Below are 27,595 nucleotides of genomic sequence, written 5' to 3' on the forward strand. Positions count from 1 at the left end.
ATCTGAAAGATGGGAGAATGTAGTGACCGGTGATGGGCAATACTATGAATCATAATTTTTTTGTAAGTTTTTCACAATAAAGCCCTGAACCTTGAGAAAAAACAGTGGAAGCAGAGTTTTAGACCTAGTAAGTTCAAACGCAAGATGGTGAAGCGCATTCACAAATTGCTGAGTTCACTGTCATGTTTAAAAAAAAAAATATCTAAAATAAGACCTTGTATGATTAAACGTAAGTACCAATTGGCCAACAGGTATACAAAATTAAAAACCATCTAGGTGCAATGCAGTTTCTCACAAATACAGCATTATTTGCCTCTTACATCTGTCAATACACAAATTTTGTCCTAGGTATGGCAAAGGAGAGAGGAATCTGTAGACATAAAACCATTCTTTTATGCAACGGCAATAGCCATATTTCTTTATTATATACAAGTTAATAGTATTGAAAAGCGTATCATTCTCCAAGATAAGAGCGTAAAAATGTAATTTGATCTTTCATAAATAACAACCAAACTTCCACAATTTTATTCACATGAAGTGTAAACAGACATCACTAAAACAGAGATAGTTCACTTTATTATTTTTCATCACTTACCAGACATGTAAAAATCACTAAAATTATTGGTCAATATGTCTGTCTCATTCAAATTACTAATCAATCTTCAACAAGGACATATGCAAAGTATCCATAGCAAAACAACATTCAACAAACTCCCCTTCTCTCTTTTTCAATGAAAGCATATCATAATGACAATTCCATCTGCTCTGATGTGTATGTGACACGTAAAAGGAAAGTACTGGTACAACTGTTTACATATATTTTTTTAATTTTTTTTTTTTTTACAAAAGATATAATCATGCGATGGTTTCATATAAATTGATGAAAGCTGTATAGGTTCTGGAGCTCGGTAGAATTTTATTTTTACCTTGTGTATGCATCTTTAGGCTGGATACTAACATTCTGCAGTACTATATCATATGTGAATCTAAAGCTCTCTCTCCTGTTATATTTTTACCTGCTGAATTCAGGTTTGAAAAATCATAAGCATAGCATATTGGAAGGGGGAAGAGGGCTGAAGAAAATCTGTGCTCTGTTGTGTCTTGTTGAGTTATTCTGTTCAGCTGTCAGATGAATTCTCTACTCATTTCAATGAACATAAACACTACAAAACACTGCCAAATTCTTTGGTGAGAAACAAATAAATAATACTGTTATGCTTCAACTTACAAGCCTGTTCTCTTCACTCAATTTTAGAGAGAAAAGCATCAGGAGAGGGGGATGGGGGAGCGGAAGAGGCGGAATGAGGGGAGGTGAACAGGAATGGGGGATGGAGGAGGTATCAGGACTGGGATGGAAATATGTGAATGAGCGTCATCTGTATTTGTAGCAACACTTTTCCATTATCTTGGTTGTAGGAAGAAGTGTTGGCTCACCAACTTTATGATTAACTGTATTACGGAGAGAACTGTAGGTAAGTCCAATGCCTTTCTGGAGTAACCTATAACAGTCTATCATAAAACTTCCAAAACTCAAAAGACTGGAACAACATAATCACAATGACGGAACTATAGTTTAAAGTTCATCACGATTATACATAATTAAGCCAGCAGGGTATGATTTTTCTTGGTATCCCAGTCCTTCAAGAATTAAGTAATTTTTTTCCTGTAATGGATGATGCAGTGTTTGCACGACAGATATGCCTTCATTGCAATGCTTCAAACCATTTCATTTTTCAGGGTCCATACAAAGAATTCCATATAAAACAGTATCATTTACACTTTGTGTGTTAGGTAAGAAGCAATGTTGTACCACCTAATGTCTTTTCAGTTTGCTTGTGGATTCTACTATGAAAAAGGAAACCTCACGACCGTTTTCTTCGTACTGTAGGTAGATTTGTAAAATACAGAGCAGCATTCAGATAGGCTTCTTTGCTAATATTGTACACTGGATGAACAGGAGCCTGGAAAAAAAAGAAAGACAATTTAAAAAAAAAAAAAAATCCTGTTGGAGGCCAGTAAATCTTTAGCAGTTTTTAATCCAAACTTCCTACTTCCTTAAACTTTTAATTTAACACCAGCTCCAATTTGTTCCATTTGTAGGGCAAATAATAAGTAGATTCATAGCTAAACTCAAGTATCAGAACTGTAAGCTGAAAACCATACTTTCTGAAACAGGGTTGACAAAAAGGTTTAATGAGATTGTACACGTGTAATGTCTTAAATAATGCAATGGATTGCAAACACATCTTTAAAGTAACGGCAAGTAAAGCACCATGTTTTGCCCAAAAACATAGAACACCCACAAAAGTTATTTGGTAGTTTCTGCATTTTTCTTCTTAACACACTTACGAGCACAGGAAGAACCAGGAGGTGTTGACTGATGTTGTTGTTGTTGTTGTTGTGGTCTTCAGTCCTGAGACTGGTTTGATGCAGCTCTCCATGCTACTCTATCCTGTGCAAGCTTTTTCATCTCCCAGTACCTACTGCACCACATTTCGAAAGCTTCTATTCTCTTCTTGTCCAAACTATTTATCGTCCATGTTTCACTTCCATACATGGCTACACTCCATACGAATACTTTCAGAAATGACTTCCTGACACTTAAATCAATACTGGATGTTAACAAATTTCTCTTCTTCAGAAACGCTTTCCTTGCCATTGCCAGCCTACATTTTATATCCTCTAAACTTCAACCATCATCAGTTATTTTGCTCCCCAAATAGCAAAACTCCTTTACTACTTTAAGTACCTCATTTCCTAATCTAATTCCCTCAGCATCACCCGACTTAATTAGACTACATTCCATTATCCTTGTTTTGCTTTTGTTGATGTTCATCTTATATCCTCCTTTCAAGACACTGTCCATTCCATTCAACTGCTCTTCCAAGTCCTTTGCTGTCTCTGACAGAATTACAATGTCATCGGCGAACCTCAAAGTTTTTATTTCTTCTCCATGAATTTTAATACCTACTCCTAATTTTTCTTTTGTTTCCTTTACTGCTTGCTCAATATACAGATTGAACAACATCGGGGAGAGGCTACAACCCTGTCTTACTCCCTTCCCAACCACTGCTTCCCTTTCATGTCCCTCGACTCTTATAACTGCCATCTGGTTTCAGTACAAATTGTAAATAGCCTTTCGCTCCCTGTATTTTACCCCTGCCACCTTTAGAATTTGAAAGAGAGTATTCCAGTCAACATTGTCAAAAGCTTTCTCTAAGTCTACAAATGCTAGAAACGTAGGTTTGCCTTTCCTTAATCTTTCTTCTAAGATAAGTCGTAAGGTCAGTATTGCCTCACGTGTTCCGGTGTTTCTACGGAATCCAAACTGATCTTCCCCGAGGTTGGCTTCTACTAGTTTTTCCATTCATCTGTAAAGAATTCGTGTTAGTATTTTGCAGCTGTGACTTATTAAGCTGATAGTTCGGTAATTTTCACATCTGTCAACACCTGGTTTCTTTGGGATTGGAATTATTATATTCTTCTTGAAGTCTGAGGGTATTTCGCCTGTTTCATACATCTTGCTCACCAGATGGTAGAGTTTTGTCAGGACTGGCTCTCCCACGGCCGTCAGTAGTTCCAATGGAATATTGTCTACTCCAGGGGCCTTGTTTCGACTTAGGTCTTTCAGTGCTCTGTCAAACTCTTCACGCAGTATCATATCTCCCATTTCATCTTCATCTACATCCTCTTCCATTTCCATAATATTGTCCTCAAGTACATCGCCCTTGTATAGACCCTCTATATACTCCTTCCACCTTTCTGCTTTCCCTTCTTTGCTTAGAACTGGGTTTCCATCTGAGCTCTTGATATTCATACAAGTCGTTCTCTTATCTCCAAAGGTCTCTTTAATTTTCCTGTAGGCGGTATCTATCTTACCCCTAGTGAGATAGGCCTCTACATCCTTACATTTGTCCTCTAGCCATCCCTGCTTAGCCATTTTGCACTTCCTGTCGATCTCATTTTTGAGACGTTTGTATTCCTTTTTGCCTGTTTCACTTACTGCATTTTTATATTTTCTCCTTTCATCAATTAAATTCAGTATTTCTTCTGTTACCCAAGGATTTCTGACTGATAACAGTTTATATAACAGAGATACATCATCAATTTCCTTCTCACACCATCTCTGGGCATGAACAGGATCCCACCAAACCATTCATATAAATTTTCATTTATTATGATGTGATAGCCATGAATATTTTCCTCAGAAGCTCCAGATATGATGGTGGTAGTTGGCTATTGTGTGTTCCAAGCAAAACTCTGAAGTGTGTCTTCTACTAATTTCAAAATAATTAGCAGGAATCATCTTGGAAATGGTTAAAGCCATTTATAGCATTATAGAGTATTCTTTCTTTGATATCATTTCTCACAGCTGGTTTGAGACCCAAGCGACACAAGGGTGAATAATAATTAATAGAGAAAACTGACACTGATGAAAATATATGCTAACAAAAGTAAAAACATTACAACAGTACACAAAAGATATTTCTAAAAGATAACTGCAAATGTGTGGATGCAAATGACCACTGATTTCTGCATCAAACATTATCCTAGTTGGAATTTGAGTCCAATTAGATGAGGACTTAATACAATAGTTTACATCTGTACAAATTAGGACAATATTTTATAACTCAAGTCAGTGGCAGCTCGTAACCATACATTTACAAGTACAATGTCAACAGCTCATTTGCAGACCCATGTTTACTGGAACGTTTTGCTTGTGTTTCCATAAAGTTTCAGAAGTGGGAGCTTTTGCTACTAATTATGATATGCCCTACATGTATAACACCAAAATTTTAATTGTAATATTTATAGATACATAAATCATAAAACAAACTGCTCAGAGCTTAGTGCACATATTTTCATCTTACACCATTTCAGTGACAGTAGGATTAAGTTCCTTCAAAGAATTCTGATGGTCAGTCAGAGAAATTAAGATGGACCATTTGTAAGCGTCTCTTCATTTCACGGGTTTCAAGGAATCATTCATGAGAACGGTTGTGTATGTGACACATTGTGGTTTATTTCTCCATTACGGTTAAATTAAATATGAATTTAATGTAACTATTGTCGTATTTTTATAATAGAGGGAAACATTCCATGCGGGAAAAATATATTTAAAAACAAAGATGATGTGACTTACCACACGAAAGCGCTGGCAGGTCGATAGAAACACAGACAGACACACACATACACACAAAATTCAAGCTTTCGCAACAGACTGTTGCCTCATCAGGAAAGAGGGAAGGAGAGGGAAAGACGAAAGGAAGTGGGTTTTAAGGGAGAGGGAAAGGAGTCATTCCAATCCCGGGAGCGGAAAGACTTACCTTAGGGGGAAAAAAGGACGGGTATACACTCGCACACACACACATATCCATCCACACATATACAGATAGAAGCAGACATATTATTCTTTAAATATGTCTGCTTGTGTCTGTATATGTGTGGATGGATATGTGTGTGTGTGCGCGAGTGTATACCCATCCTTTTTTCCCCCTAAGGTAAGTCTTTCCGCTCCCGGGATTGGAATGACTCCTTACCCTCTCCCTTAAAACCCACTTCCTTTCGTCTTTCCCTCTCCTTCCCTCTTTCCTGATGAGGCAACAGTCTGTTGCGAAAGCTTGAATTTTGTGTGTATGTATGTGTTTCTATCGACCTGCCAGCGCTTTCGTATGGTAAGTCACATCATCTTTGTTTTTAAATATATTGTCGTATTTTCTATTACAAGCCACTTTCTCAAAATAAAACAGAAATACAAATGAATAAAAGGATAACAAACAAAAGTGTAAAAATAATTATTTTTTTATAATAAAATAAATAAATTAATATAACAACAAATAAATAAATACATATACTTTTACTATCTTCATTTTTAATTGCATAATGCTATGTAACAGAATCACTGATATTGTCGACCAAAACAAAAGAATGTGTACTGAATGACTGGTTAATGCCATGCTGTGATGTCAATTGCTTACCCCTCCCCCCTGGCCACCCACAATCACTAGTACTCACTGGGCCTGCGGCACTGCACCACCCGCACAAAATGGATTAGCAATTTAAAAAGATTAAAAATTTGAAATTTTAAAATTTACACAGACCGTATTTTGATTCTTGCAGACCAGCAGTTGGGAACCAATTCTCTAAATGGACAAGATCCTGCAACAAGTGGTAGCCAGGCCCCTCAGCATGCTGAGTACACTGAAGACACACATCAAGAGGAACGAGTGGGGTAGCACCTGGAAGAGCTTTGTCAGTGCAGCTGCAACCAACAGACCATGAGTGGAAGGCATAAAGAACACTCTGTGATCTTAGCTGGTGTGTGAACTTCCAGGCAACTGCATGTATGGCCGTGGTAAGGACAGGAAATGTGTGGCATCTGTCATTGACAAAAACAGCCACACCACCCTCATTCCTGTCTCCAGTAAGATTATCCTTCCTGTGGGAGTGGTAACCCATTAACTCAGGTATATCACTGACTCTAAAATGAATTTCTTGTAAGCAGATGCAGAATGGCCTCTCCTTGGCTAGAGGCTTTGGTTCTACTGCAATATGGAAGTCCCAGTTGGGGCCATTGATTAGTGAGAGTTGTCCTTGTCCTTCTCCTTTTGCAATGGTGATATGTCCTAGAGGTCAAGGGGGCCATTAGATGGTGCCCAGCTCTCCCGTTCTTCCACGTGGATATCAGTATCCTCGACCATAATATCACCATCAAAAAGGGAGTGTGTTCGAGAAGCTAATGATTTTGCTGCCTCTCGTTTTTTCCAACTTGAAAGTATGAATTCTTTATTTGCATCTCATATTTCTGATCCTGAAACTCCATATAATATATCTTCGATTTTGAACAACTTTTTGTATGGTGTTTTTCCTTACTTGTGGGGGGAGTTGGTTGCATGGGTAGAGAGGACAGCTTAGTGGGTTTCTGATGGTGTGCAGCAGTATTTGGACAAGGTTCCAAGACCATTGCTGATGGCCCCTGAATGGTTTCAGGATCAAATGTGTCTTCCCCTTTCCAGAGGTGCATTGACAAGAGCATACATGCTTATTTGACTTGGCAATTGACTTCTTAAGGGCTGATGCAAAAGAAGCAACAAATACCAAATGTTGCATAGCTTTGAAAGCTTCACCACAGTGTACGTGTCTCATAACTTTCAACTCCTAAATTTAAGAGTCGTTCGATTCATAAGTCAGCCTCCAGAATTTCCCTTCCATTACATGCCGTAGTGTATGACCAAATCTTTGACATATGCAGCATCACACAGGATTGGGGACAAATAGTCAAACATTAAGATGGATACCACCTGCAAGAATTTTATCAGGTAATTTTGGAGTGCTGAAGGTTAGAATAAATGATACAGTTTTTTCCAATGTGTCACTGACTCGTTTCATGTAGTTTTGCACTTCTGTTATACCCACATTTTTAGATTCTCCATGTAACAGCTTAGCATCTATCTGCATTATATCAGAGCAGGTAACCATGCCTTCACAGAAGTTAATGGCATTATGCAACTCATCTACAACAGGACAGTCACCTAAACCTTGCATTACAAAAACTTAAGCACTTGGTGTGATGTGGCAGTTTCAACTAGAAGTGTGCCATTACGAAGATATTTAATTTTTTTAAGGACCCAGCAATACTCTCCAACACCTAGTGAATATAGAAAAGAGAGACCTTCTCAAAGGTACCCTCTGCTACCTCAATTAGAAAGAAAGATACTATAATTATGAGACTGACGAAATGAGTTTTCTTTGTTCTATCTGATGGTATACCCGCCCCATCAGGAGTAGACGTAAATGGTGGCCACTTCAAATGAATCCCACAAACCACCAGGGAAACAAATGTTGACCCACACAGAACCCCGTCGTGTGCCTGAGCAAGCCTTATACAGTTGGGGCGTTGCAGGTGCCCCAGAGCTTTCCTGGTAGACATCATTCTAACTCAGCAGTCATTAATCCCATTAGCTCATAGCACATCTTGAGGATGAGGGGCTTTTACCTTCCTCATGTTCCAGGCAGGAATGGTACCAACAAAGAATAGTTCCTCCTCCCACTAATGCAGTCCTGCGCAATTACATTCTTTTTTTTCTTCAGTGCAGACGGTATCAAGGATTTTCTACAAAATGGTGTCCACACAGTACTCTCCCCCACTAATTCCTGAACTGTAACAACAGTATCCGTGACAATTAAGAAGAAACAAGAAGGAACAGTGGAAGGCTGAACTTACTATTGACATTCTGAACACGGTAGTGCAATGAAGAGAACCTTCTCTAAACACCAAACAATATTTCCAGGAGCAATGCTCCACTTGTCCAATATTAAATCTCGAGACAAAATATGCAACACAAGTGATGGCCCATCTTGCTTCTTCTTATTAAATGTCTTTACACTGAGTGATCAACCATACATCAAAGCTGAGGAGCATTATGAACCGTTGGCAACAGTATGTGTATAGATGTAGAGACATTTATAAAATTATACATAGATGCTATTTAGACTTGTCCACCTAGAACCTCGCACTGCAAAACATTACTAGCTTAACTAGTAGTTAGTTCAATAGTTCTGATAGTTAAATTCTCTTACATAAAATCTGTGTAACTACAGGGTGTTACAAAAAGGTACGGCCAAACTTTCAGGAAACATTCCTCACACACAAATAAAGAAAAGATGTTATGTGGACATGTGTCCGGAAACGCTTAATTTCCATGTTAAAGCTCATTTTAGTTTCTTCCACCTACGCTCAATGGAGCACGTTATCATGATTTCATACGGGATACTCTACCAGTGCTGCTAGAACATGTGCCTTTACAAGTACGACACAACATGTGGTTCATGCACGATGGAGCTCCTGCACATTTCAGTCGAAGTGTTCGTACGCTTCTCAACAACAGATTCGGTGACTGATGGATTGGTAGAGGCGGACCAATTCCATGGCCTCCACGCTCTCCTGACCTCAACCCTCCTGACTTTCATTTATTGGGGCATTTTAAAGCTCTTGTCTGCACAACCCCCAGTACCAAATGTAGAGACTCTTCGTGCTCATATTGTGGACGGCTGTGATACAATACGCCATTCTCCAAGGCTGCATCAGAGCATCAGGGATTCCATGCGACGGAAGGTGGATGCATGTATCTTCGCTAACGGAGGACATTTGGAACATTTTCTGTAACAAAGTGTTGAAGTCATGCTGGTACGTTCCGTTGCTGTGTGTTTCCATTCCATGATTAATGTGATTTGAAGAGACGTAATAAAATGAGCTCTAACATAACATATTTTCTTTCTTTGTGTGTGAGGAATGTTTCCTGAAAGTTTGGCCGTACCTTTTTGTAACACCCTGTATACTAGATTATCAGCCTTATGCATGAATGGATTGACTGCATTTTCTAACAATTGATTTATTGTAATGGAAAATGACTGATGATATTTAAGGAAAATCAAAAGAAAAACTTACAATTTCATTTAAAATTGGATTTCCTACAATACAGCACCGGTCCCCAACTGCATGCTGTGCAACGGACAATCCACTCAGTGTGTAACAGGTATGATAAACATCACGGGGTCTGCAATAGTACAGAACCTATATTAGGAAACAATACATTAATTTAAGAAAGGCAACATAAATTTGTTCTACCATGAATTTCAATCATACATTTATCATCTGACACATTATCATTGCCTTCCTGTTACATGCCACAGATGTTACTGAACCTGGGATTTCCAAAGTTAGGTACAAAAATAATGATTAAGCCTATGGTCATCTGTGAGTGAAAAAACATAGATGTAATCACTTATTATAGGTAAGTACAAAATGGAGTTCATCCAACTCCAGAAGTGAAACCATTTATACCAAGCTACACAGTGAACTAACAATAAAATGATAATCTAGCGAAATTTTATGAACTAGACATAGACTTAAATCACCTGAGAGGTAAAACTGAAAACAGGAGCCATTATAGTGTAGTCATGGGCACATCATTTTTAAAAAGTATCTCTTTCCACTACCTTCTTAGTGTAATATTCATTAAATCATCATTGTCTGATATTTTTACATCCCACCACTGCACAGATACAACCTCTAGAATTTTTGCACGCATTGTGGTCTTTAATGATATGTACTCATGTTGCTCCTGCATATTTCTAATGGGTTCTAGCTACTTTCCAATAAGTCACCGTGTCAATCTTTGGTTATATCTTAGACTGCAGCATACAACTTTTTGAGCCCATCTGTAATCCATTTACCTGGCCTTGTGTCCGTTCCACTTCCATATCCCATAACAGTCTGCTCACAGAATCTTTTTCTTTTCTTTTCTTTTCTTTTTTGGTCTCTCCTAGCAATGCCATCATGCGTATCTTCACTGCCCCCCTCCCCCTCGAGTTGCCCTTGGTTTTATTACTGCTTTCCACCACAACTCCATATATCAGTGTCATAGACAACAAGGATCATATATATTGATAGCTTGAAGTAAGCAAATTTTAAGTCGATAAGCACTTTGAAGTTTGTGCATGTGAACTATGGCTAGATAATGTAGTGCTGATATTAGCAACAGAGTACAGGTCCCCATTAGGAGATAGGGAGCTATTCATAAAAAAGGTTGACTCCCTATTATGCTGTCTGTCAGGTAGAAAGAAGAAATTAATCTGTGGCGTAAACTTTCTAAGCAATTCTGATAGGAAAAGTGAACTAGAAGTGTTATTAATGACGTATAGCTTAGAATCAGTGATCAATTTCCATATGTGCATGGCTCAAGATAATGTATTTGTCCAGCAAAAGGATGCAAAAATAACACACATGCTTTCACTGTGATAAAGGGATTGTCAGACCATGATTCATAACTGATTAGCTTGCAAAGCTTAGTAGGGTGTACAGTACAGAAACCATTAAGTAAAAATATAAGGCTGGTCAATGCGATACCTACAGGGCACTTCAGAGAAAGTTTAAGAAATGTTAATTGGGGAATGTATATAATGAGCCAAATGCCAATGATAAATGCAACATATTTCTTGGTAAATTTATATCCATTTTTGAGCACTGTTTCCCCCAAAAAATTACTAAATGTAACACCAGTTTTCAATGAAACCTTGAATCACTACAGGTATTAAAGTGTCTTCAGAAAGGAAAATAAAATTGCATGAGGCTGCAAGAATTAGTCGAGACCAAGATGTAATTTTACACTATAAAATTATTGTAACATACTGAGAAAAGTTGTCAGAAAATCAAATAATGTGTGTATTAGAGATGAAATTAACAACTCATGCATTAAAATCAAATCAGTATGGAATGTTGTCAGAAGAGAGACAGGAAAAGTAATCACTGGGGTAGATAGTATTACTATTAAAGAGAATGAAACCATCATAACCAACAGTATGCAAGTAGCTAATATATTCAACAACCATTTCTTAAATGCAGGTAAAAAAAAATTGGTGACAACAGTTCAAAAGAAAGAGTCATGCAGAGTCAGTTTGGAGAAAACCTAGTCAGATAAATTTTCACCTAACAACTTCTTGTGAAATAAGGAAAATCATTAAATCCTTCAAAAATAAATGTTCTTTTGGAGTAGATGACATCTCTAAAAAGATATTAAAACAATGTGGAGCAGTTACACCTGATGTTCTGAGTCACATCTTTAATGCATCACTAATTCAAGGTATTTTCCCAGACAGGGCCATTTTCAAGCCTCCGTACAAAAAAGGGGCCACCACAGATGGCAAAAATTACAGGCCAGTATCCTTGTTCACAGCATTTTCAAAAACTGTCGAGAAAGTAATGTAGTCAAGAGTGGTTAGCCATCTCAGCAGCAATGGGATACTTAGTAAATCACAGTTTGTGATTTCAAAAATGCTTTTCTACAGAGACAGCTATATACAATTTCACTGTCCACATAATAGAGTCTTTAAATAATAAAAAGGTCACCAATAGGAATTTTCTGTGACTTATCCAAAGCATTTCATTGTGTGAACCATGACATTATGTTACATAAATTACAATTCTATGGTATAAATGGAACAGCATATGAGTGGTTTAAGTAATATCTACAGAACAGGAAGCAAAAAGTTTGTTTATATGGTTTTAGTGATTCAAGGAAGTTTCCCACTTCATCTAACTGGGGTGGAAATTACATTAGGTGTTCCACAAGGTTCTATCAGGGCCCCTTCTGTTCTTGATGTGTGTGAATGACCTCCCTTCTTATCTGAAACAAGAAGCTGAACTGACACTGTTTGCTAATGATATAAGCATCATTATTAATCCAGCGAAAGAAACTCCAACAGAAAATGATATAAATAATGTCTTTGGAAAAGTTATTGATTGGTTTTCTGCGAATGGGCTTGCCCTGAACTTTGAAAAAATGCAGTACATCCAATTTTCTACTGTAAGGAGTACAGCTCCTTAACAAAAATATAACACATCAACGGAAGTCAGTAGCCAGGGTAGGGCATAGATGAGAATCTTAATTGGAAAATTCATATTTTGGATCTCCTAAAGTGACTAGGTTCAGCAAGTTTCGCAATCAGAATAATTGCTAATTTTAAGGATACAGAAATTAGTAAGCTAACATACTTTGCATACTTTCACACTCTGATGTCATATGGAATAATATTTTGGGGTAACTCAACATTTATACAAAAAGTATTCACTGCGCAAAAGAAAGTGGTTAGAATAATTGTGAAGCTCACAGACGCACATCTTTTAGGCATCTCTTTAAAAGGTTAGGAATTCTTAAAACAGCCTCACAGTACATTTACTCAGTAATGAAATTTGTTCTCAACAGCATGGAGCAGTTTAAAAACAACAGTGACATTCATGATTATAATACCAGAAGAAGGAAAGACGTACACTATCCTCTACTTAACCTATCTTTGGCACAGAAAGGGGTAAAATACGCTGCTGTAAAACTTTTTGATAAATTACCAGATGAAATAAAATGTCCGACAGAAAGCAGTAACAGTTTTAAAAATAAACTGAAACCATATCTCCTTGAAAACACATTCTGTACCACAGATGAATTTTTGAATAGGAATAAATAAATCTATAGGTATAATATATGTATTTTGCGCCGTTTAAGGGCAAGGGGTACGTAACAAAAATTTTAAGCTAAAAAAAACTTCATTCATGTGGGTGTTTCTTATGCACTTGACATGCTCCACATCATAACGGTCATGTGAGATTGATCAATGGAACACGTAACTAACTAATACACATCAGATGCCTCACGATTCAAACTATTTGGTTTACCAAAAGAATTGCAAGCCATTGTTACTATTTTGTCTGTATATTCTGATATTGATTCAGTAGTAGTATTGAGCTCATTTCATCAGTAATAAACTATTAGTATCTATTTCCCTGATTTGCAGACTTGGCAAGTACATGCAAAGGTTCTAATACTATTTTCTATGAATGAATGAACATTTTAAAGTACTGAAATTCTGAAATTTGAACCAAAGTACAATTTCTTGGACTGAGGGGGGGGGGGGGGGGGGGGGACACCGAACATGGATTTGATGAAATTGAGCTGGCTACATTTTTAATATGTTAATGGTGAGTATTTATTATTATCTGAGAATCATGAAGAATACTTATTCCATTTACCAAAATTGGTAGGTTTAAAAATAGTCTTTCACTGTGGTAGCACATGATGATTAAGAAAAATAAAAAACATGAACATGAAGCAAAAACAAAAATATAAAACCAAACCAAACAAAATATAAACCCAAACCAAACACAAAAAAAGATTTTAAAAAGTAAGTTGTAAATCATTATTCATTCTTTTGGTTAAAAACTGTAAAGTAAAGTTTCTAATCCCTCCACCCCTGCTCTGAAGTTCAGTTAGGTGCTAAAATTTGTTGGGGCTATGGGATACCTGATTCCACGTAGGTGTAGTGGTCTCAGAAACGTTGGGGGACCACTGCTACACACTGATTCTGTGAGTCATGATTTTTTTAATACATCCTTTGGAATAAAACCAGCATTCCCAGCTCAAATTTTATTATATTAATTTGATAGGATTAATTACTTTTATATTTAAAGCTCTGTTTTTCTCTACTTCTTAGCCTCTGTGGAAGTTATTCACTGATGTTTTCATGCATGTCTTATTCATTCTGTCCTTTTGTCTAGTCTGCTACAAATGTGTAAGTATGATACTGACCTTTGTAACACAGCTTGTATAACTGTAACTGTCATTGTTGTCTCTATCATTATGATCCCAATCACCTACGAAGACAGCAACAATAATTGGTAGGTAAATGTTCAGTTTTTGTTTTCTGGACATAAGCAACTGCTGACTGCACTGAGCAAGTGTGTGCGAATTCCTGAGTGACCAAACTGCTGAGGTTATCAGTCCCTAGACTTACACACTACTTAAACTAACTTACGCTAAGAACAACACACACACTCATGCCCGAGGGAGGACTTGAACCTCCAGAGGGAGGGGCCACGCACTGAGCAAGTGAAAGTATGCTGATTAATCATCAGACTGTTCCAGCAGCCCCCACCCCTTTCTCCCTCATCATCAAAATTGCTAATTGAGTTGTAAACATAGTGTAATGATGGGTCATTATGATTCTTGAGGCAGTAACTTCCCAGTCACTGAGATACAAAGTACTCTGGACTGTCAGAAATAATGTTACTGTAAATCAAAGTAACCAGACTAGGTTTGAATATAATTATCACTATGTTCTATAAAACACTCAGTACAGCACAGAAAAAAATAATATCCCAACACTGATTTCCCCTCTCAGTTTCATCAGAGTCACATTCGGACATAAGATTAGGTTTTCTTCTCTGGTATCTAACATACATTCACATATTCAACAACAGTAACTTTTGAATGTCTTTAGAGCTCAACTTAAAAGTTGCTAAGTAATTCACAACTAGATTATTCTATATCAATAACAGATATATGGGACACCTTACCTGTACAACTATAATTTAAAAGACTAAAACAACTAGTCACCACTGTGTTTGGTTGTGGTTCTTAAGTCACGTAACCCAAATGCTAGGATAAGAACATCAAACAAGTAAGCAATGGTTCACAATCTGTTCTTTTTACGTTCAAATTTCTCAAAGTAAAGTACTTCTGAACCAGAGATTTGAACCATAATTTCTCAGCAATATTTTCACACTGCAACCACTCTACCAAACTATATATGCAAAAGGAAAGAATCACTTCTTAAAAACAATTAACAGTACGAAACAATAACTTACTTTGATGGCTTGTCAACAAAACCCCCAGAAGGATCCTGGCAACAAACGAGTATATATTCTTGTAAGGCTGTCTGATGGAAAAGCCACCTCTCCATGTCTACAGTACTGGTACCTGATACAGAAAGAAAAGTGAAGGCCCATAAAAACATGTAACTGTCAGCACCTGCAGCAAGTCCTGGGTGCCTTTTGATAGTTTTGATAATGTATCATCAAGTTAGAAAGAGGGGGTGGGAAGTAAGGAGCATAGTAGTGGGGGGGGGGGAGGGAGGGAGGGAGGGAGGGGGGGGGGAGAGAGAGAGAGAGAGAGAGAGAGAGAGAGAGAGAGAGAGAGAGAGAGAGAGAGAGAGAGAGAGGAGGGGGGGGAAGAGGGGGGAGAAGGAGGGGGGAGAAGGAGGGGGGAGAAGGAGGGGGGAGAAGGAGGGGGGAGAAGGAGGGGGGAGAAGGAGGGGGGAGAAGGAGGGGGGAGAAGGGGGGGTGAGATGGAGGGGTGAGATGGAGGGGTGAGAAGGAGGGGGGAGAAGGAGGGGGGAGAAGGAGGGGGGAGAAGGAGGGGGGAGAAGGAGGGGGGAGAAGGAGGGGGGAGAAGGAGGGGGGAGAAGGAGGAGGAGGAGAAAAATAAGAATAATATCTGGGGAAAACGAAGAGGTGGAAAATAAGGTGACAAAATGAAAAAAAAAGATAGTGGAGATGTGTAGGACATATTTGGATAGGGGGGAGTGAAAAGTGATAGGAAGAAGTGACAATCAATAGCAGAAATGAGTAGGGACAGGGGGGGGGGGGTGAGTAGAGAGGATGGAAGGGTGCAATGCAGATGGTGCTAAATGGTGAAGGGGAGCCAGGTGAGTTGATGGGTGGGTGTGGGGGTGACTGGGTGGCGGCAAGTAAGTGGTAGGGGCAGGACCAGTGGGGACGAGAGGGATGGACATGTGGTCGAAGGTGATTAGGGGCCAGTGCAAGGGCAGAGGGGCCGGCGCAAGGCGGGCGCATGGGTGGACAGCCGGCAACTGGTTGGAGGGACAGTGGGCAGATGAAAGTGCAGTGGATTAGCAGGTGGATGAATTCGCAGCGGATTAGCAGGTGGATGAAGGCACAGTGGATTAGAGGATGGGTGAAGTGAAGGGCGAGTGGTCACATATGTGAAGTGGCAGCGTACTTTAAGTGGTGAGGGCACGAACATGTGAGTGAAGTGGTGGCAGGACATATGCATGAAGTGGTGGCAGGGTCATACACACTTGGGACGAAGTAATGGCGCGATCATACCAACGAGAGTGAAGTGATGGCGGAACTGTGCACACATGGCTGAAGTGGTGGAGCAGGGGCCTGCACATGTAGCTGAAGTGGTGGAGCAGGGGCCTGCACATGTAGCTGAAGTGGTGGAGCAGGGGCCTGCACGTGTAGCTGAAGTGGTGGAGCAGGGGCCTGCACATGTGGCTGAAGTGGTGGAGCAGGGGCCTGCACATGTGGCTGAAGTGGTGGAGCAGGGGCCTGCACATGTGGCTGAAGTGGTGGAGCAGGGGCCTGCACATGTGGCTGAAGTGGTGGAGCAGGGGCCTGCACATGTGGCTGAAGTGGTGGAGCAGGGGCCTGCACATGTGGCTGAAGTGGTGGAGCAGGGGCCTGCACATGTGGCTGAAGTGGTGGAGCAGGGGCCTGCACATGTGGCTGAAGTGGTGCTGGTTTAAAGTGGTGTGCGCTCGTGAGTGAAGTGGGCGGGGGTGGGGGGGGGGGGGGCACAGGTGCGAGAAGCGGTAGGCAGGTTGGCACAGGTGCAAGAAGTGGTAGGCAGGTGAGCACAGGTGGGTGAAGTGGTGGTGGTGTCGGGCACATGCGGGTGAAGTGGTGGCAGGGTCATGCACATGTAAATGAAGAGGTGGCTGGGCGTGGGGGTGGATGGGCACAGGTGGGTGAAGTGGTGAGCGGGTGGATACAGGTGGGTGAAGAGGTGGGGGGATAGGCACAAGTGGGTGAAGTGGTGGGGGGTGAGCAAAAGTGGGTGAAGTGGTGGGGGGTGAGCAAAAGTGGGTGAAGTGGTGGGGGGTGAGCACAAGTGGGTGAAGTGGTGGGGGGTGAGCACAAGTGGGTGAAGTGGTGGGGGGTGAGCACAAGTGGGTGAAGTGGTGGGGGGTGAGCACAAGTGGGTGAAGTGGTGGGGGGTGAGCACAAGTGGGTGAAGTGGTGGGGGGTGAGCACAAGTGGGTGAAGTGGTGGGGGGTGAGCACAAGTGGGTGAAGTGGTGGGGGGTGAGCACAAGTGGGTGAAGTGGTTGGGGGTGAGCACAAGTGGGTGAAGTGGTGGGGGGTGAGCACAAGTGGGTGAAGTGGTGGGGGGTGAGCACAAGTGGGTGAAGTGGTGGGGGGTGAGCACAAGTGGGTGAAGTGGTGGGGGGTGAGCACAAGTGGGTGAAGTGGTGGGGGGTGAGCACAAGTGGGTGAAGTGGTGGGGGGTGAGCACAAGTGGGTGAAGTGGTGGGGGGTGAGCACAAGTGGGTGAATTCGTGGTGGGGGGTGGGCACAGGTGGGTGAATTCGTGGTGGGGGGTGGGCACAGGTGGGTGAATTCGTGGTGGGGGGTGGGCACAGGTGGGTGAATTCGTGGTGGGGGGTGGGCACAGGTGGGTGAATTCGTGGTTGGGGGGGGTGGGCACAGGTGGGTGAATTCGTGGTGGGGGGGGGGGGTGGGCACAGGTGGGTGAATTCGTGGTGGGGGGTGGGCACAGGTGGGTGAATTCGTGGTGGAGGGGGATTTGCACACATGGTTTAAGTGGTGGTAGGAGAGGGGGCCACGAACACGTGAGTGATGTGGTGGCAGGGTTGTGCACACAGGGGTGAAGTGGTGACATGGCTAGGACAATTGATCGAAGTTCTTTAAGAGTAGTGGGAGCATGCACACATGGGTCAAGTGCTGGCAGGGGCGTTCACACCCGGGTGAAATGGTGATGGCAGCTTGCACAAAGGGGTGAATAGGTGGAAGGGCCATGTACATATTGATTAAGTGGTGTAGGGTTCTTCATGTGGGTGAAGTTATGGTAGGGAGGTGTTCATGTGGGTGAAGTGGTGGTGGGGATGTGTTCATGTGGGTGAAGTGGTGGTGGGGATGTGTTCATGTGGGTGAAGTGGTGGTGGGGAAGTGTTCATGTGGGTGAAGTGGTGGTGGGGAAGTGTTCATGTGGGTGAAGTGGTGGTGGGGATGTGTTCATGTGGGTGAAGTGGTGGTGGGGATGTGTTCATGTGGGTGAAGTGGTGGTGGGGATGTGTTCATGTGGGTGAAGTGGTGGTGGGGATGTGTTCATGTGGGTGAAGTTGTGGTGGGGAAGTGTTCATGTGGGTGAAGTGGTGGTGGGGAAGTGTTCATGTGGGTGAAGTGGTGGTGGGGAAGTGTTCATGTGGGTGAAGTGGTGGTGGGGATGTGTTCATGTGGGTGAAGTTGTGGTGGGGATGTGTTCATGTGGGTGAAGTTGTGGTGGGGATGTGTTCATGTGGGTGAAGTGGTGGTGGTGGGGGGGCATGAGAGAGTATACATGGCTGACGTGGAGGTGGGGTGTGGCGTGCGCACATCGGTTAAGTGATGGCGGGAGGAGGGGAGGGGGTTCACATGTGGGTGATGTCGTGTGGGGGGGGGTGATGCACACATGGTTGAAGTCGTGTGGGGGGGGTGATGCACACATGGTTGAAGCCGTGGGACGGGGCGCACACATGGGTGAAGCCGTGGGACGGGGCGCACACATGGGTGAAGCCGTGGGACGGGGCGCACACATGGGTGAAGTCGTGGGAGGGGACGCACACATGGGTGAAGTCGTGGGAGGGGACGCACACATGGGTGAAGTCGTGGGAGGGGACGCACACATGGGTGAAGTCGTGGGAGGGGACGCACACATGGGTGAAGTCGTGGGAGGGGACGCACACATGGGTGAAGTCGTGGGAGGGGACGCACACATGGGTGAAGTCGTGGGAGGGGACGCACACATGGGTGAAGTCGTGGGAGGGGATGCACACATGGGTGAAGTCGTGGGAGGGGATGCACACATGGGTGAAGTCATGGCGGGGTGTGTGGACATGTGGGTGAAGTGGAGTGGAGGCATGCACACGTGGGTGAAGTGGTTTTGAGGGGACGTGCATACGTGCATGAAGTGCTGGAGGGGGACATGTACATGTAGGTGACATGGTGATGGGTGAAATGCACACGTGGGTGAAGTGGTGGCAGGGGGGAGGGGGTGTGAACATGTGAGTGAAGACATGGTGGGGGCATGTTCAAGTGGGTGAAGTAGTGGCGAGTGCATGCACACAGGGGTGAAGTAGTGGCAGGTCGAGCACATGTGGGTGAAATTGTGGCAGGGCAAGCACACAGGGGTGAAGTGGTGGCAGTGTGGCGAGAGCAATCACACATGCGTGAAATTGTGGTGCCAGCGTGCACATGTGGGTGAAGCAGTGGGTGGGGGGGGGGGGGGGGGGGGATGCACACAAGGGTGAAATGGTGGTTGGTCAGTTTAAAAGGGGGGAAAGGGACCAAACTGTGGGTTCATCAGTCCCTTGTTCCCAGTTAAACAATTACCCAAGGGAAAGAAGAAGACAAAGACATCGTACGGCACAATAATATGAGAAAGGAAGAACCAGAAGAATGACAGAAGGACAACAAACACTACAATGGACAAAACAGGACACTAAAACCACAGAGACACGCAAGAAACAGGGAGAAGATATTAAAAACAAGAAAGCAGATTTCCATGGATGGCTAACCATGAGAATAAAAAAGGAGAAGCCAGCCACTCTGCAACACATTAAAACCTCCACCCTAAAAGTCCTAGGGGGGAAGACACAGAGGGACAAAGGACATGCGCTAAAACTGAGATCAAATGATAAAATCCACCCTCATGAATAAAACGTAAAACTAAAGCTACTTTTGAGGCACTGTCTCCCAACACGGAAGGTAGGGTGATGGGAAAGTTAAAAGTCCACCGCAGAGTGGCTAAAAGTGGGCAGTCCAGCAAGGGGTGGACGACTGTCATTTGGGAGCCACAGTGACACCAAGGTGGGTCCTCGTGACGAAGGAAGTAACCATGTGTGAGCCATGTATGGCCAATTCAGAGCCGACAAAGGACAACTGACTCTCTGCGAGAATCCCACAGAGAAGACTTCCACACATTCGCAGTCTCCTTAATGACATGCAGTTTGTTGTGCATACTGTTATGCCACTCCATATCTCAAAGGTGAAAAACCTTGCGGTGTAAGACAGAACGCAGGTCAGTTTCAGAGATGCCCATCTCCAGGAGCAGTTTCCGTGTAGCCTGTTTGGCCAGCCTGTCAGCAAGTTTGTTGCCTGGGATTTCAACTTGCCCTGGGGTCCACACAAACACCTCTGAACGACTGGACCATTCCAGAGCAGAGATGGACTCCTGGATGTTCGCTACCAAAGGATGGCGAGGGTAGCACTGGTCAATAGCTTGTAAGCTGCTCAGGGAGACAATACAGTGAAGAAGTGACTCACCAGAACAGGAACAGATGTACTGACATGCAAAAGGTATGGCCACAAACTCAGCAGTGAAATCACTGCAGCCAGCAGGCAAGGAATGCTGTTCAATATGGCCTCTGTGGACATAGGCGAAGCCAACATTACCATCAGTCATTGAGCCATCAGTGTGAACAACTTCAGAGCTCCAGAACACCTCAAGAATCGAGAGGAAGTGACAGCGGGGAGCCACGGAGTTAATGGAGTCCTTAGGGCCATGCAAAAGGTCCAGACGAAGCTTCGGCCGAGCTGTACACCTTGGAGGTGTATGTGAATGGACCTCATGTAGAGGTGGTAAAGGGAAGGACTCCAGTTCGGAGAGAAGGGATTGCACGCAAACCGCAGTCGTGAGCCCTGACCAGGCCCATTGATGCAGGACATGAACTATTGTGGATGGGAAAAGGAGACGTTAATTCGGATTCTCAGGAGAACTACGAATGTGTGCAACATAATTGGTGAGCAGTTGTGCACATCGGATGTGCAATGGAGGTACTCTGACCTCCACCATGACAATGGCCATCGGACTCATTCTGAAAGCTCCCGTCGTTAGGCGAATGCCACAGTGGTGCACTGGGTCGAGTAAACGCAATGCTGAGGGCAGCGCCGAACTGTTAACCAGACTCCCACAGTCAAGGTGGGATTGAACAAGGGCTCTGTAGAGCTCCAGCAACGTAGAGCAATCTGCAACCCAGTTGGTGCTGCTCAGGTAGCGGAGGGCACTGAGGTGCTTCCAGCACTTCTGCTTAAGATGACGAAGGTGAGGAAGCCAAGTCCATCGGGCATTGAAAACCAGTCCTAGGAATCGATATGTCTCCGCTACAGTGAGTGGATCATTAGCAAGGTAAAGTTCTGGTTCCGGATGAACGAGATGATGCCAACAGAAATGCAAAAAACATGACTTTGCGGCTGAAAACTGAAAGCCGTGGGCTAGAGCCCATGACTGCGCCTTGTGGATGGCTCCCTGTAGGCACTGCTCAGCAACACCAACACTGGTGGAGCAGTACGAAATGCAGAAGTCGTCTGCATACAGAGAGGGTGACCTGGATGGCCCTACAGCTGCTGCAAGACCATTTATGGCCACTAAAAATAGAGATACACTCAATACGGAGCCCTGTGGGACCCCATTCTTCTGGATATGGGGCGAACTATGGGAGGCCCCAAATTGGTCATGGAAAGTACAAAGCGACACGAAAATTTGGATAAAAATCAGGAGCGTGCCTCCGAGACCCCACTCATATTATGCGACAAGGATATGATGTCCCCAGGTGGTAAATCGAAAAAGACAGCAAATGATGATGTGGTACACTTCACTGAGCGTCATCCACCCTGATGCCACCCACTCCAACCAGGGGCCCTCCCCACGAGTGCCGCTCAGCCGCAGCAAAGGCAACCTGGCAGGACAGCCACTGCCGGCAGTCCCAATGCCCCAGGGTGACGGGCATCTACTCCTTGGCATGTGTGTGGGGTTAATGGTGCAGGCATCAGCAGAGCAATCCCTCTGTATTCAGGGGCTACAACCAACAGGGTACATGGCAGCCCCACCACAACAGACTGGCTATGATGCTGGATATGAGGTGCAAAGAATTCCATGGTCCTCGTCAGTGCAGAAAACGACACTGCATAGTGGGTGGAGGAAAACGCACCCAGGAAGGTGTCCTCGCTCAAGAGATGGAGGATGAGCGGACTGAAATGCCATGATAAGAAAGGGGGCTAAAGATCTCAATGCACAATGGATAAGATGCACCATGTAAGGCATCCTTTCTCAATTGGCTAGCTCTTGGGGAAAATTTTGAAAAATGTAAGTCAAACCCTACAGTCCAAAAAGTGTGAGATTCTTTTAGCTATCTCTTACGACAGGCAGGAATACCTCGGGCCTATTCTAACCTCTGGGCCCACAGAGGGGTGAAATGGTGGTGGAGCCATGAACACATGGGTGAAGTGGTGGCAGATACATGGACATGTGGGTGAAGTAGTGGTGGTACATGGATAGGTGGGTAAAGTGGTGGAGGGTGGTGGATGGGTAGGTGAAAGGGCAGGGGGACACATGGGTGAAGTGATGGAGGCTGGTGGACAGGTTCGTGAACTGGTGGGTGGTGAGCATGAATGTGTGGGTGAAGTGGTGGGGGGTGTATAGATGGGTGAGTGAGGTAGTGGGGTGGACGGGTGGGTGAAAAAGCAGGGGAATGCTTGGGTGGATGGTCTGGGGTGCCAACCCCTGGGTGCAAGGGCAGATGTTGCAGTGTGTGCTGAGGGTGCGAGTATACATATTGGTGCAAGGATTGGGGGAGAGAAAGATGGGTGGCTTAAAGGGTGGGACTGGAAGGGAGGTTGAAGGGGCAGTGTTGGTGGGTGGGTGAAGGGATGCAGGTAGAGGCAGGGTGACGGTGGGTGAAGCAGAGGGGTGATGGGTGGGTGAACTGGAGGAGTGACAGGTGGATGAAGCGGAGGGGTGATGTTTGTGTAAAGGGGAAGTGACAGAAAGCGGTGGGGGTGCCAGGCGGCATAGAGTGGATAAATGGGAGAGGGCAGCAGAGTATGAGAGATTAACGGGAGAGGGGCATAAGAGTAGAGTGGGTCAACAGGGGAAGGGCAGCACTGAAGAGTGGCTCAAAGGGGGAGAGCCAGCGGTAAAGCATGGGTCAAAGGGAGAGAGGCAGCGGCATAGCATGGGTCAAAGGGAGAGAGGAAGCGGCATAGCATTGGTCAAAGGGAGAGAGGCAGCGGCATAGCATTGGTCAAAGGGAGAGAGGCAGCGGCATAGCATTGGTCAAAGGGAGAGAGGCAGCGGCATAGCATGGGCCAAAGGGAGAAAGGCAGAGGCATAGCATGGATCAAACGGAGAGGGGTGGCAGCATAGCATGGATCAAAGGGAGAGGGGTGGCAGCATAGCATGGATCAAAGGGAGAGGGGTGGCAGCATAGCATGGATCAAAGGGAGAGGGGTGGCAGCATAGCATGGATCAAAGGGAGAGGGGTGGCAGCATAGCATGGGCCACAGGGAGAGGAGTGGCAGCTTGGAGAGGGTCAAAGGAAAAATGGGTGGTGGTCAGGGTACAAGTGACTCGAGGGGGGAGGGCGGGGACAGACACAGTGGATGGGGAGCATACTGGTTGTGGGGTAGGGTTAGATGATGGGTCACGTGCGTGTGGAGTGGGCTGAGGAAGAGGGACAAGATGCAAGTGCGACAAAAGGGGCAGCAGGTGGTGCATGAGCACTTAGAAGGGGCAGCAGACAGGGCACATCGAAGGGACAGGGGGTAGGGTTCTATAAGAGGGTAGGGATTCAAATAAAGCAGGGTATGAAAAGGGGGGAGGGGGATTGGGGGCAACCAGGTGGAGGGGAGTGGGGGTGAGAGGTTTCTGTTGGAGAACTGTAAGATACATGGACTGGGAGTTGAGCAATGGGATTCAATGGTGTTAGTTACATAAAACTATGGGTACATGACCATGGAGCATGTAGAATCAGGTTAGAGGCCAATAGGATGAATGTTATGTGTAAGTTGGACAGTACACATAGAAGATGGAGGTCCTAAAGAAGTGAATGAGATAAGGTTAGTTTACAAGGTTGAAGAAGGAAGTACTAATAGTGAAAGGCTGGTGTGAGCACATGAGGGCTGAATGGCATGACTTCAGGACGGAGACTATAGTAAAGGTTGAATGCAAGACAGATAGTACAGTGGAGGGAGGTGATTTTGTATGCGTAAATTTGAGTTCTGATGTGTTTTAAGAATAATGGGTATAGTGAATGAGTTTTCACCTGTGTGGCATCAGTGAAAGCAAGCACTGCACAGAAAGGACAAGACCGCAACCATCATTTGAACAGACTGCCATAAGCAAGGCTAACTTTAAACAAACACATTTAATGGAGACAGTCGTAGTGTGGTTCTCTCTCCCCCACTCTGTAGTGATCCTGGCTGAAGGGTAGAGGGATCCACAGTCACCTTTGTCATGTGTCATGTATGATTGTCCTGCTCTCTCCATTACAATATAGTTACATCAGCGGTCAGTGAAAGCGTAGTTAGTGTTTACTTAAGAATGCATACATAGCAGTGGCAGGTTTAGCACTGCTCTTGACAGAGATATTGAAGACAACCCTTGAGATACAAATGTTTACTTTACAATTGGTACTGCTAAAATACTATTCATGTCATATACAAAATAATCACTGTGAAACCCTTCATCTACAAATGTAGCATGTGTTCTCTTTCCATCTTTACTTTGTTCACGTCTCTACTGAAAATAAGCTGTTTTTAAAATGGATTTGTAAATATGCAATTGTTGAATGTATTAGGTAAATTGTAATACAATTCTGTATTGAAAATAAACACATTATACATGCACCCTTAGAAGACTGTGAGGTGGTTGATGGAAGCAGCTAAGTAAAGGAGAAATCTAATTAAATGAACAGCTACTGAATGCTTCCTGTTCCATGCCAACTTTAGGTAACTAGCAACACTGTGTTTGGTTCCCCACACACATAAATAAGTAAGGCAATTCCCAACTCTAGTACAGAATTTAATAATTTAACATAATGCATTGTTTTTACTTTCATTGACATACACACAATGTTGTCTGGTGGATGAAGACAAAAGGAACTGAAAATAGCCAACAGGTAATGCCATTCTGCCTCTCCAGTTAATATTATCATCAAATTATTTCTTAAAGTTCACATACAGTACTAATATACACATTGCACTAGGGAAATTATGGCTAGTTTAATTCTTAACTTTTGTATTGATTAAGAGGATTATGTATCATATTAAATTTAAATAAAAAAATATAGAATCCATCTTAATAATAATTATATCAAAAACTGAATAACTCAGACAATTATATTTATTAAAAAAAATGAAATCCCTACATACAATTAGTTTAAATTTGAGAGAGAAAAGCTGTCTTACCCTCTTGTGTTAGTATTCGGTGTATCATAGGAAAAATACCACACTGCCAAAATGAATAGCAGCTATCTACAAGCTTGTTGGTGCGACCCTGAAAGCCACCTTCAAAGCGCATTTGTCGATTTACAGCCCACCGCTGAAGAAAAATGAACAAAATTCACAATTCGACAGTGCGAATTTTAATCATCGTGTAATCCTATTTCCTTTAATCTTAGTAATTAATTATGTGGAAGAAGACTACAAGAATAAGTTACACCATTATATAGCAGCAACAAACTAATACTAATAACTAAAACAATGGACAGGAAAAATAAAAACAAAGAAAAATCTAACAAAATAGTTCATGGTGAACAGCCAGATGTCAGTGTGACCACATTGCCAATCGTCAGATGCTCTGATGAGCTGAGTGCTTAGGGGCCAACACGGTGCTTTTCTCTCCCCCCCCTTCCCTCAGTACTGTCACTCTGTTCACCGTCCATGCCAAACATATCAAAACCCCCTCCTCCAGCTAACTTCTTGTTACATCTTCAGTTTATGCCCTGGTATGCTTGCTGGTAGAAATTCCGCAGCTCCTCTGCCTGCCCCCGAAGTTAGTTCATTGTGGTCACTTTCTGAAATACTGTGCCTGTTGGACACTGAAAACTGGCCATTTACCCACGTACTATTTCATCGTGATGTATCCCTGGAGCAACTTAAGAATCTCTTATGTATGATGTAAAGAAAAGAAAGATAAAAATACTCCCATACACTTATTTACTGTCACTACCAATTCCTGTAATGAGTTTTTTTTATCATTATTAATCTGATTTTCCAATAGATTCCTACTTATGCTACATCATCTGTTTTCAAACTATCCACATGAATATGTAAATTATTACATACAAGGAAAGAATAGTGATATCTATCTATCTATCTATCTCTCTCTCTCTCTCTCTCTCTCTCTCTCTCTCTCTCTCTCTCTCTGTGTGTGTGTGTGTGTGTGTGTGTGTGTGTGTGTGTGTGTGTGTGTGTGCGCGCGCGCGCTGAGACACTTATCTGTAACAAGTACAGGCTCAACTGAATATAATACCTTCTATTGATTCCAGTATCTGTGGCATCTATGTGATCACAGAGCACTGGCTCTCTTTCTGTGTGTTATACCATCTTGAACAAGATATATAAACATACTGTTGGAAAAATTTATTCCATTCCCTTCTATATCCCGTTTTTCATCTTTCTTCACTTTTGTAACTCCTTTTACTCCTTCTTTAGTTATTTTATTCACAAACTTCAATTTCTTCCATGAAGTTCCATTTCTGTCACCAATTTGTCCCCTATCCAACTTTTCAGCCGATTGTTACTGCTGTCTGGTACCTCCCGACAAGTGAAGAATTTTTACCCCTTATAATTACATTAATCCTTTTCTTCGCCAATTATTATGTGGTATTTCATGTAGATGTGTGAAATATTATTTCTGCCACTGCTGCTACTCTCGAGCTAGCAACAGCAGTGTAAGGGAGTAGTTTGAAACCAGTTGATAACAATATGTCATACTCTTATGACTTGTCACTAAGATAGTACCCACCAAGGATACATGTCAAGCCTCAGAATAAGCAGACATGTCTGGCTGACTGATGGTGTTTTAAAGTTAGGTAAATGGTCAGAAAGTGACTCAAAAATGTTTTACTCCTGGCCATTGACTCCTATGCAGCATGCTAGTTAATACTCCCAGTGCTTTTCTTGGTACTCTCTGTGCTTGCACTTGGGACCACTAGACCAATGTCTCAACGGACCTGCACAAACCTTCCCACCATTCTGCAGTATGAGTAGCACCTTATTTGAAGTTTGTTGCTTCAAGCAAATGAGCATAGTTTAAGATTGCTGTAAGCATACACTCTCCAACAATAAGGTGGCTAAGGATAACAAAAATGTGGAAATGCTGGTAATGAAATTGCTTGGCATGCTGATGGAAATTAGAAACTACATTACAGAAACCCTTTGAAGAGGGTGAGAGAAGGAGAAC

The 27,595-nt window shown here is 43.0% G+C and overlaps 1 protein-coding gene across 2 annotated transcripts in view; it reads right to left on the reverse strand.

Moving 5' to 3' along the window:
- Positions 1-387: 387 nt before the first annotated feature.
- Positions 388-27,595, reverse strand: part of LOC126481268 (protein farnesyltransferase subunit beta) — an 83,194-nt gene continuing 55,986 nt past the window's right edge. The window contains exons 7-10 of one of the 2 annotated variants that reach the window (XR_007587541.1): positions 25,597-25,729; positions 15,197-15,308; positions 9,449-9,574; positions 388-1,961 (exon numbers count right to left, since the gene is read on the reverse strand). Coding sequence is in view for 1 of the 2 variants with exons in the window: in XM_050104894.1 (XP_049960851.1) it covers positions 1,863-1,961; positions 9,449-9,557; positions 15,197-15,308; positions 25,597-25,729 (453 nt within the window). In the remaining variant the exon portion in view is untranslated. The remainder of the gene's footprint in view (positions 1,962-9,448; positions 9,575-15,196; positions 15,309-25,596; positions 25,730-27,595) is intronic. The other variant, XM_050104894.1, reaches the window with a different exon arrangement.

This window comes from Schistocerca serialis, chromosome 5 (assembly GCF_023864345.2).
Source record: "Schistocerca serialis cubense isolate TAMUIC-IGC-003099 chromosome 5, iqSchSeri2.2, whole genome shotgun sequence".
NCBI classification, from domain to species: Eukaryota; Metazoa; Arthropoda; class Insecta; order Orthoptera; family Acrididae; genus Schistocerca; species Schistocerca serialis.